We start from the raw sequence: 12,120 nt of genomic DNA on the forward strand, positions 1-12,120 counted from the left end.
CTCTTACGAATAAAGAGAATTAAATTACATTTAAAGGGCGAGGAGTCATGACATGTTCTTTTTTTCATCAATTTGCTAATATGATTATTGAACAAAAAAGCCTTTCTATCATTTCTTTTTAGGCTTTATCATGACCGTCAGTAGGCCATGCTACTTTGGAAACCTGTTGCTGGGTGTAGTTGGAGTAGACGTGAATCTGGCATACATACTGGAGGATGTCACCTACTACCAGGACTCGCTGGCCTCGTATACCTTCCTCATAGACAATAAAGGTATGGAGATGCATGTGCGGATGACCTGCAGGTGATCTCATTATTTGCGCCCAACATGTTTGCCTGTGTCACATTGGATTGCCCTACTGTACAGTTTCATTCAAATCCCTCCTAAATTTGACTTGCTGACTTTACCCTGTTGTGGGTGGTCTTATTTTCATAGCCATTCCATTCTCATGGACTCAAAACTCTGGACAGAAAGCCATTAACCTTTAACAGTCCATTAGGGGAAATTAGCTGGCCCATGTTTGACGGCTCAGAGCCAGCATGGCTGAGATCATGTTCATTTCTTGGGCCAGACACAAAAAAAACTTTTGAAGTCAGTGGATTTTAAGCTTAAAGCAAAAGTAAGCACAAATATTACTAGGGATGTAACGATGCAGTGTGATCCGGTTGAAAATCGATTATAACATGTGACGATTCAAGTCAGTTGAGATGTTAATTGAATCACCATACATGAACAGCAGGACCGCTGTGTTTTGTCATTTTGTGAAAAAAAATCACATTGTGTCTTCAGTATTGTGAATCAAATCGTATAGTGTGCTGAGTAAATACTTGCATCCCTAAATATTACATTTTAATATAATATTTGTGTATTTTTATATATTTTATATATTCACAAAAGACACAAAATACAATTAAAACTTTTTTGGCCTATTTTATATATTTAATATATTCATATAAAAAAATACAATTAAAACTTTGTTGGCCTTATTTTACTTCTTTGTAGAGTTTTTTCATCATGTTCTAACACAGTGTCTGTTATGTAATAAATAACACGCAACATTCCCAAGTGCCTCTAAATTTACAAAATCACAGTTAACCTCCGATTAATACATATTAAACAAATTAATAGGTCCCAGAAAACCCACTTTGGGCTAAAAGAGCGTTTTATTACGTATGTAATAAAATAATAGTGATTATGTGTTCCTTGGAGTATAGAGTCTATGCTAATGGCTGGGATAATGAAGTGGCACCTGCTGTCTCCAGCTGTTCAGTGAAGGGATGGGCTGAAAGCCCTGCCTCTTGTGCCGTAGATTTCGGAAAGCAACCAAACATTGACTTGCATCATATGGACACAAAACCGTGGAGACATTTCTCAAAATATCTTCTTTTGTGTTGTTCAGAAGAAAGAGAAAACTGGTCATACAGTATTTACACATCAACACTGGTGTTCAAAAGTTTCTAGGAAAAGTGGGATGTGATCCCATATATACAATCGAAAATTATACTGTGTAGTATTTTGAAATAAAGTTTTGCCTTTGATTAAGATGTTATTGTGAAACTTTTGTACACGTTGCAGGCTACACCCTCATGCACCCGTCACTAACTCGTCCTTACCTGATGACCGAAGCTCCTCTCCATACGGACATCATCCATTACGAGAACATCCCTAGCTTTGCTGCCGTGCGTCAAAACATCCTCAGGTGAGGGATCATGGGATATCTGTCTCCCTACTTCTGTACATTGTTTTATTCCTGATAACAATTTTATATGACATGTTGTGTTTTTCCTGCTAGTTTGCCTCTGGGCAGTCAGGTCATTGCTGTCCCTGTCAACTCTTCTTTGTCCTGGCACATGAACCGCCTGCGTGACCTCAGTCGAGATGCTTACAATGTCAGCTATGCCTGGAAACTGGTATGAAGTTCATAGACATTGGTGAAATTACATTAATTTTGGTATTCTTTGACTTGTTTTTTTGAATATGCTCCTGATGTCACTTCTCTAATTTGCAGGTACAGGACACGTCCTTTATTTTGTGTATAGTGTATGTTCAGCCCGAGATCCCAGTGAAGCAACTAAAAAATCTGAACACGGCTCCCAGCAGTAAACTCCTGTACCATCGGCTGGATCTGCTGGGACAGCCCAGCTCATGCCTCCACTTTAAACAGCTCGCTACAGTCGGTGAGCTAACATAATATCATCAATATGTTGGGCAAAATGTATTGTCATGGTAAATGAATCATAACCTAATAATTGTTAGGAGCTGATATAATAAGCTGTTTTCTCTGAATTTTTTTCTCAGAGAGTCCCACAGTGATGTTGTCTGCTGGCAGTTTCTCTTCTCCTTATGAGCACTTGAGTCAACCCGAGACCAAGCGGATGGTGGAACACTACACAGCTTACCTAAGTGACAACACCCGTCTGATAGCCAACCCGGGCCTGAAGGTACACACACACACCCGTCTCAATGACAGCTCCAGGCTACCAGGGGCTGTGCTCAGCAATATCATTCACAGTCAGTGGTCACCGAGTTTGTTTTGTCATAAATACTTCAGCCTGTTGGCAACGCGCCTCTCCCTATTAATTCTGCTTTTTCATTAGAGTAGATAAATAACCGTAGGGAGTACAGTGAATCAGCCTTTACATTTTTCAGACGATTTCTTAAACACCCCCTCCTATGGTTCCTCTTTTAGTCTTCTGTGAGGAACGAGGTGATGGCCACCAGTCACGTGACAGATGAATGGATGAGTCTTATGGAGATGAGCAGCCTGAACTGCTACATTGTTCGCCGTTACATAGCAACGCCCAATGGGGTGCTGCGGATTTACCCCGGTTCCCTCATGGACAAAGCATTCGACCCCACCAGGAGGCGATGGTAAGATCTGAGTCTCGAGACGGTGGTCTCCAAACTCTTAGTTGGATGGAGATGAACAGATCTATCAGTCTGGTGACTGGGGAAACAAGCTGTTGATTTCTATGAGGCTTCTGTGTGTTGTGTGAAGCTTTAAGCGAACTAAGGATGCATTTAGAGTCGTTAAATATGGCTTTTAGCAATTAATTTTGACAAAATGTGAAGAATCAAATAAAACATCGGAGTCATTTTCACAATTGCTGTATGTGGTGTAATAATAATTGAACTTCTGTCTGTTCAGGTATCTCCACGCTGTCGCCAATCCTGGTCTCATCACTTTTACTGGACCATACCTGGATGTGGGTGGGGCTGGCTATGTGGTCACCATCAGTCACACCATCCATGCCTCTAGGTCAGTTGTTTAAGAGTCAAATTTATTTTTTCTACATTTTTGCTGTCACACCATTAGACTCATTAGATTCACGGTTTATTTGTCAAGTACCCACTACATATTTTCTTCTTGTAGAATATGCATTAGTCGGGTACCAAAATATTATATTGTCTTATTTAACAAGCTTGCAAAATACTGAATGCGATTCGCTCTTTAAAGCTGCAATCTGTAGCTTATGCCTCGCTATTGCCATCTCTGTTAGAAACTTAAAATTTAAAATGCAATGTTTCCCTTGAATTTGTACCTGACAGCAAAAATTATAACACAAGTTATGCTGTATATTTTTATATACTTTTTTTAAAATGTATTTTTAAGCAAAAATGTTACGTATTGCAGCTTTATAGACAAACTACTTTGTGTGTGTGTCTGTGTCTGTTTGTATGTGTGTTTGTAAGCTAGCTGTCTAGCTTCTTTAGAGTGACACAGATTTGAGAACCATTAAGAACAGTTGTATTATATAAATTATTATGACTATAAATGAAATAATAACATAAATAGTTATATCATTAGCCAAAAGCCAGACCTCGGGCCAGGTGAGTGCATCCGATGAAACCCGTTTTATTTTTTATATCTGCTTCCCATCTAAAGAAAGTGTTGTATAAATACTCCCTGAATGTGTCTGTTACATATGATGAGCAGCAGTGTTATCACTGCAAATGGTTTGTGCTTGGTACCGTGCATGTGTGTATAGTTGTGTTTAAAGATATGATGAAACTCTTTGAAACTGGAGGCATTCCAGAATGTCTGGTGTAGATAAAACGTGTTTTGCCTTCACATTTTTCAATCAGTTCACTCTTAAAGGAATATTTGTTCCAGAAATTCTGTCACTCTTTACTCACCTTGTTGTTATTCCTAAAAATCTTAAAATTTCAATAATTTGTATTAAAGTTTTAAAATTTTATTGTGATCAATGCTTTCAAATTCCAAAACAAAAACGCCGTAAAATAGCCTTTGTTGTTGTGGTAATCTTTCTTCTCCTGAAACATGTATATATTTAGTATTCACAACCATAATTCAAGTGATTTATATTCCGTCACTGTATAAATGAAACAATGTTTTTATTTTTTTCAACAATTTTCCGGTCTGTGTTTGGTTACAATATAACAATCCATTTCATATTAAATTAATACTAATATAAATTTCTATGAATATTATGTGGTATATTAAATTGTATGTAATTCTCTACTCTCCACTGTCACGATTCAAAAACTACTCAACAGTTATTGATTCTTTGTTGAGGTCCTTTGGGCCACATAACGTTTGTTTATGTTGTTGACGCTGAAAACATCTATATCCCCTTCCTCGTCACATTGTTCTTATATTTATCCACTCCTTTTCCAGTTCGCAGATTGCTTCAGGTTCCACTGTGGCAGTTATGGGTATTGACTTCACTCTGCGCTACTTCTACAAAGTTCTGCTGGATCTTCTGCCCATCTGCAACCAAGACAAGGGCAACAAAATCCGGTAAGTTCGCCCCACCTTTTATCCCCCAACCCCCACCCCCGAGGCCAACTTTGTTTGTCTCTTCTCAAACCCTCTAGAGAGTATGCCAAGACCCCAGTGTGCTGGCTGTGGTGTCCAGCGTAGCGCCTGAAGCTGTCGATGCCCCACAGAGGCTCTTTAAAGCTCTTTCAAATGAAACTAATCAGATTTGCTTCTGTTGGAAAAGAGGCATTCACTTAGTCTTCTCTGCATGCCTCTAAGCCCTCTCTTTCAGAAGAGAAAGAGATAGACTGAGAAGGATCTGAGGGGATGAGGGAGGGGTAGACATACGGAGAGGAGATAAGAGAGTAGAATAAAAACTGAGATTTTTTCAGTGATACCATAGCATATACAGTTAAAGGTGAATTAAAGGGATATTTTGCCCAAAAATAAACATTCTGTCATCGTTTATTTCACCCGTGTGTTGTTCAAAACCTGTATATTACTTTTTTCCTTCTTTGGAACACAAAATAAGATATTTTGAGAAATCTTTTCTTGGTTTTATATCCATGGTAGTCAAAGGTGTCCAATGTTGTTTGGTTATAAACATTCTTCATACCGATACCGGTACTTATCAATACTGTTATAGATACTACGCTCTATAATTTGATGCAAAAACACATGACATGAAAAGATGTTAAACATTTGAGGTGTCTTTATTACAGCTGAGCTTTAGAACTGCAGTTTACAAATGCTTCTGAGCAAACAGAAAATCCCACATAACAAAATGTGTTTGTGTGTTAGATAGCATACCACTTGCGGCACTTAGCATGTGGATAAGAGCACATCATAATATATTTCAATATATTTACTTTATTTAGTTTACATTACTATGGTTATTTGGCTCGTTAAACATATTTCTTTTTTCCTTTCAGGTTTAAGGTCTACATAAATTTAAGTACTATTAAGTACCATTTTTTTTATTACATGTTCTATTTTTTATCATTTTACTAGCACATTCACTTCAATTTACTAAAGTAAGTAAATATACTCCGAGGCCGAATTATTAAAAACAATGTTACAACTTGTTCTCAAATAAAATGACTTTTATTTTGACGGGTTGCCTCAAAGGGGTGTTTGACGGAAGCTTCCTCGTTGTGAAACGCGGACGCTGAAAGCTCCACAAGCGCAACCATGTAACTCTTTCTCTCATAAACACGCAAAACAAGCAGATGAATAATACATTGCGGAAATCAAATGGCCCTAGATATCACACATACGTTGAGCAAACTTCAGCCATTCGGACATCTTTCAGGGATGGAAAATGACAGGCAGCAGCAGGCTCTAATTCGCCATTTAACACCCGAATACACAGAGATAAAACAATGCAAGTATAGATAACAATATCGTTTGGCATGAAACTTATCGATACTCTGGTATCGACCCAATTTTGTAACGTTACAGGTAAAAAAAAGTACCGGTTCTCGTTACCCATCCCTAACACGCCCCCACTTCCATTGTAACCAAAGTGAATGGTTTACGAAATTCTTCTAAATATCTTCCATTGTGTTTTGCGGAAATAAGAAATTCTTAAAGGTTTGGAATGGCAAGAGGGTGAGAATTGATGACAGCATTTTCATTTTGAAGGTGAACTACTCCTTTAAGGACCCTCAATCCAAAATATGTGCATTAGGAATATAATGTCTATAACAGACCACTAATAAAAACTACTTTAACTTAAAATGGAAGAGGGAAAAAGTGTTTAAGAAATTACTGAACTGACACACATGGAGATAAACAGATAAGAGCTGCATTCCAGACGCATCCTGTTATGTTAGGTGCCAGTAGCCTTGTTTTCCTCTCGCTCTCTCTCTCTCTCTCTCTCTATCTCTCTTTCTCATTTCTTAACTCTGTTTCTAAGCCCTATTCTCATTCTTTCTTCCCCTTTATGCTTTCTCTCTTTATCTGTCTGCGCTGTGGAGTTCTTTGAGTTTTCACCGCTAAGGTCATTATACAGGATTAGTGAGGTGGAATGTCCCAGTATGCCACCCCCATCACAATAATGTGATGTGTTGTGAACTGCAGCTGCTAGACTGTGAACTGACAGTAAACCATCTTAACATACTGTTTTCTTTAAACATCAGCCTCTAAGGTCTTGTTGACACCTGGTCATTGGATTTCGAATGTCAAACACACAGTCTTTTTTTGATTGTTGGTTGATACCGTCTTTCTTTGTAATCTTTCTATGTGAAGTTGTTTCATCATGGAGGACAGAGGGTATCTTGTGGCCCATCCAACACTGATCGATCCAAAGGGTCACGCTCCGGCGGAACAGCAGCATATTACCCATAAGGTAATAAATCATGGATCTAAGATCAAACTTACCACCCTTTTAAATAAGAAAACCAGCCTATTGTTCTGTAATATTCCTTTTTAAATTTGGTTATGAAGCTGGAAAAGAAACCAGGTTTATCAGCTTTTATTCTGTTTTGTTTGACTTTAGGAGCCCCTAGTGGCCAATGACATTCTCAACCATCCCAACTTTGTGAAGAAAAACCTGTGTAACAGTTTCAGCGATCGGACGGTGCAGCGCTTCTATAAATTCAACACCAGCATTGTGGTATGTTGGATGATCAAATCTTATTTGGATTATGAGTATTGTAATATTAGAACGCCACCTAGTGGAGGGTGTACTAATAACAGTTGTTGCAGTCATGATTTCAAATGTATAATTCAGCTATTTTTTATACGAAAGGACTTTAATATTAATTCATTCTGCTGTATGAATGTAAAGCATGGTTCCTGATATATTGTTTACATATGTTTCTTTATATTTTTAAGGGTGATCTGACAAACCTAGTGCATGGCAGCCACTGCTCTAAGTACAGACTCACACGTATCCCAGGAACCAATGCGTTTGCTGGCATCGTGAATGAGACATGTGATTCGCTGGCCTTCTGTGCGTGCAGTACTGTGGATCGCCTCTGTCTTAACTGCCACAGGTACAGTTTGACTTCTGCACAACTCTGCCAGTAACATACATTACATATTTAAAAAAAAATGTATATTCGTATATTTGGATAAAACAATAATGTTTTATTACAATTTTATAACAAAAAATATAAAAATGTCAATTTTGAAGTGTCGTCTATAATAGAAAACTCAACTCTGTTATATTGAATGCATCGCTAGAACAATTATAGCTATTTTTAGAATGATAAGTGTACCTTTCGGTAGATTGGAACAACACGAATCTCAGGAGAAATTAAAAAGTAGGTCATGATGGTTCTGTTGACAAAAAGGGTTGGGAGCCTTCTGTACTGTTCCTAATAGGATTCTTCATTCTTTTGACTAGGTTGTGTCATACAATAAAAGCAGGTTAAACAAATATCTTGCGTATGTGTAATGTTACTGTTTGCTAGCTTTCAAACACTAAACATTTTTGTATATGCTCCTCAGAATGGAGCAGAATGAATGCGAGTGCCCATGCGAATGCCCCCTAGAGGTGAACGAGTGCACAGGAAACCTCACCAATGCTGAGAACAGGTAAACCACTTAAAAATCTTGCATTGTTATTTACATTTATATATTTGGCAGAAGCTTTTATCCAAAGCGACTTACATTGCGTTGACCTATAGATTTATACATGGGTATGTGCAATCCCCTGGGATTGAACCCACAACCTTGCTCTAACCACTGAGCTACAGGAAAGCTAGAGCTACAGGATTTAATTAAAGTTCGTTTAAAACTTGTCATGTATAAACAATATATCATGAAACAAAGGTTTCTCCTTTGTATTTGTAATATTTTTTTATTTTGAAATGAATCACAGACTCTTGACAGAGCATTACAGAGAGTCCAGACTCTCATCAGCACGCACACGAATGAATCTCACTTAGTCACACACTTCTGCCTGTCACTTCATCAAGTTGTTGTTCGTCACAATGAATAGATATCCAGCCACCTGTGTCCTCAATTAGCCGTTCAGCTTCAAAATGTTCCTCAAAAAACATTTAGACGCATTCAGGTTTGTCGTGTTATTCCCAACCGAGAGGTCCCGAGCCATTTGTCTTTCTGTCACCAAGCCACCTGTTCACTGTAGTGAGAAAAAGTTAACTTGAATTTTAATAAAATGAACGGTGTCTGAGCTGAAGTTGCAGTATTTAGAGCCTAACTGATTGTTTTTTTCTTTGGGTGTGTGCAGAAACCCGAGCTGTGACGTGCACCAGGAGCCTTTGTCTTACAGTGTCATCGAGCCCAGTCTACAGGACACTCTTCCTCAGTGTATCAACACCAGATGCAGCCAGCGCTTCACCAGCAGGTACGGTTACATATCAGGTGTAATCAGCCTCCCCTTAACAGGACCTTACAGGAAACACTGACCTCACAGCAGTGTACTGAGTTTGTGCCTTTCACTTAACACAGCTAATTTCACATCATTTATTCACCTGTGACAACCACAACTACTGTAGAAAGTAGTTGTTTTACACTATGAAAGCTGAATGAAATGTCCACTAATGAATGAGAGAGAAACACTTGTGGTGTCGTGTGTGTCCTGTGTAATATGTTTTAATTGTGTGCTTTCAGTGACTGTTTTGGGGTTCTGGATTGTGAGTGGTGTATGGTGGAAAGCGACGGAAAGACCCACCTGGATAAACCCTACTGTGCCCTGCAGAAAGAGTGTTTTGGAGGGATAGTGGGTGCCAAAAGTCCTTATATGGATGGACTTGGACTTATAGGTGAGTACTGCTTCTGTAGTCCTTTAACTGCAGTTTATTAAGATATAGTAGACCAATGATCTCATACGTTACAGTGCCTAACCCCCCCCTACTTGCACCATCTAGTGGTTTGTTTATTTATTTTGGAAGAGAAGTAACAGCAATATAATTGAAGATATCAATATTCAGGTTATGTATTCTATTAGTAAGTATGTGAATACAATGTATTCCACAAAGCATTATAGTGTACAGTATATAGTAGTGCTGCACAATAAAATGCGATATACGATAATATGCTAAATTGTGCTTTATGCAATGTGATAAAATAATCGTTTAACGGCATAGTTCACCCAAAAAGGAAAATTATTTCATTATTTACCTACCCTCAGATAAGTCTAAACCTGTATACATTTCTTTGTTCTGCAGAACACAAAGGAAGATATTTGGAAGAATGTCAGTAACCAAACAGATCGCATCCCCATTGACACCTATATTATTTATTTTCCCTACTGTGGCAGTAAATGGGCCATGAGATCTGTTTGGGTTCGGATATTCTTCCAAATATCGTTCTTTGTGTTCGGCAGAACTAAGAAATTTATGAGTAAATAGTGATAGAATTTCCATTTTTTGGTAAACTGTCCTTTTAAGTTTGTAAACTAAATTGAACCGATATTTAATAATATAACCAACATACATGTTTCACATTGCTATGTACTGTATATTTTTTAAATTATCGATAAAACTTTGACTATACATCACTTTCAGAATTTGAAACTTATATAGCATATATATTTAATCGATTAAACAAATTAATCTGATTAATCACACAATTTTCTGTGATTCATCACGATTAACCGCACATAACATTCATATTTTAAAATATACTTTTACAATCTAAAAATTTCAAATTTTATCATCAAATGAATGTAGAAACAAACAATATCTTTAACAGCATTATTTCATGAATGAAAGCCAACATTTTGATATTAGTACTGTTACTGATGTCTCTATTAAATTATCATTTTTATTTGTTTTAACATTTATTATAGCCATTCAAAAGTATAATTGAGAGCTACCATGTCAAATAGGTAAGAAATATACAGAAATGGAATAGAAGTTCTCAAACTCAAAAACAGTCTGTAATGCTAAATTGAAAATGAAATACGAATTCTCATTAAAGCTACAAAACACATTGAATACCAGAGTCACAGCAGTAGGTTTCGGAACTACACAGATGACGCAACTCTTTGCATTCATTTAAGATTTCATTTAACACGTTGAAGTCAGTGCTTACGAAAATGCTAGACAAAACGGGCTTTCTGCCATAATCTTGTGTGTTTTTTTCCATTCAAGCACGAGGTGCGCTGTCTGAATAGAAGTGTGATTATATAATGTAACCTAGACGAAGGATGAGACAACAAACGGATCCTGTGTTAATTGTATTAAATATTTTTAACGTTAATCTGAAAAAAGAAGTTACATGCGTTAACGCGTTAACGTTGACCGCCCTAATATATTTGTTGCTCCTAAGTAACCACCTTGTTTTACTATCTGTCTGCACATTCCTGTTATTTACAGTTTACTTCTATCATAAACTATATATACCTTTATCTTTATACTATGAGTATTTTTCTTTTGTGTTTGTATTGGAGATGACCTGACCAACATTTCACTGCTGGTTGTATATTCTCTATATAACTGTGTATGTGACAAATAAAATCTTAAATGATGAATATTGTAAACCATTATGATATGAATATTGTTATTCAATATGTTATGCAACCCTTGGATATGTTGTAGTTGCATACTTACTTTGTTTAGACTGTTTGTGGATGCCAGATTATGACTTGGTGTGACTTAATATGATTTATAAACTGTGCAATGCTTTTAAAATAATTTGCTTATTGAATAGAATTTTGTTTATTAATGACTTTGCACAAGACTTCACAGTCAAACGATCTGTTTTATTAAACAGCATTTATGTAAATTGTTGCTTTATTATTACTATGTTTATGTGTGTATTACGTTTAGTCTGTGTGATTGATACAAACATGTATCGTAAAAGTTAGATGCTGAATTTAGACACAGGAGTCAGAATTATGGGTAGTTTCATGAGTCACACATTTTACCTTGAGGACTTTTCGACAGCGTATATTATATTATATTATGGTGTTTGTTTCCTCTAATTTGTCATGTCTTACATTATTTTTTGGCATTTCTTCATCTCTGTGCAGATGAGGAGGTGGCACCTCTCAACATGATCAAGAGTGCACCAGTGGGACCGGTGGCAGGAGGGATTATGGGATGCATCATGGTGCTGGTGTTGGCTGTGTATGCCTACAGGCACCAGATCCACCGTCGCAGCCATCAGCACATGTCCCCTCTGGCTGCACAAGGTTTGTTACAGTCTGGACACTTGACTTGTAATAACATATGTTTAAAAGATCAGCCTGTAATGTGGTTACTAGGGATTTCAAGACATTTTTGGCCCTAGTGGTACAGAATTACACACCTTATTTTAAAGCTGTGTAACAATATCTTTCATACTTTCTGAACTAATTGAAAATTACAGTTGGTCGCCAAAGGGAAGAGAGATAAATTGCTTCTATTGTTTTATCATTAAAGTATATTCAAAATCTTGCGTTTCTAGCTGTTGACTATGACTTGATGGTCTATTGCATT

The 12,120-nt window shown here is 37.2% G+C and overlaps 1 protein-coding gene across 1 annotated transcript in view; it reads left to right on the top strand.

The window, feature by feature from the left end:
• The window catches only part of LOC130424655 (VWFA and cache domain-containing protein 1-like), a 66,039-nt gene that overhangs the window by 48,117 nt on the left and 5,802 nt on the right, over nt 1–12,120 (top strand). The window contains exons 10-24 of the mRNA XM_056750489.1: nt 123–272; nt 1,576–1,699; nt 1,793–1,910; nt 2,009–2,177; nt 2,299–2,441; nt 2,690–2,871; nt 3,149–3,259; nt 4,640–4,762; nt 6,974–7,073; nt 7,224–7,340; nt 7,562–7,722; nt 8,180–8,266; nt 8,925–9,041; nt 9,308–9,459; nt 11,673–11,834. Of these exons, the coding sequence (XP_056606467.1) occupies nt 123–272; nt 1,576–1,699; nt 1,793–1,910; nt 2,009–2,177; nt 2,299–2,441; nt 2,690–2,871; nt 3,149–3,259; nt 4,640–4,762; nt 6,974–7,073; nt 7,224–7,340; nt 7,562–7,722; nt 8,180–8,266; nt 8,925–9,041; nt 9,308–9,459; nt 11,673–11,834 (2,016 nt within the window). The remainder of the gene's footprint in view (nt 1–122; nt 273–1,575; nt 1,700–1,792; nt 1,911–2,008; nt 2,178–2,298; nt 2,442–2,689; nt 2,872–3,148; nt 3,260–4,639; nt 4,763–6,973; nt 7,074–7,223; nt 7,341–7,561; nt 7,723–8,179; nt 8,267–8,924; nt 9,042–9,307; nt 9,460–11,672; nt 11,835–12,120) is intronic.

Source organism: Triplophysa dalaica, chromosome 6, assembly GCF_015846415.1.
Source record: "Triplophysa dalaica isolate WHDGS20190420 chromosome 6, ASM1584641v1, whole genome shotgun sequence".
Classification (NCBI taxonomy): domain Eukaryota; kingdom Metazoa; phylum Chordata; class Actinopteri; order Cypriniformes; family Nemacheilidae; genus Triplophysa; species Triplophysa dalaica.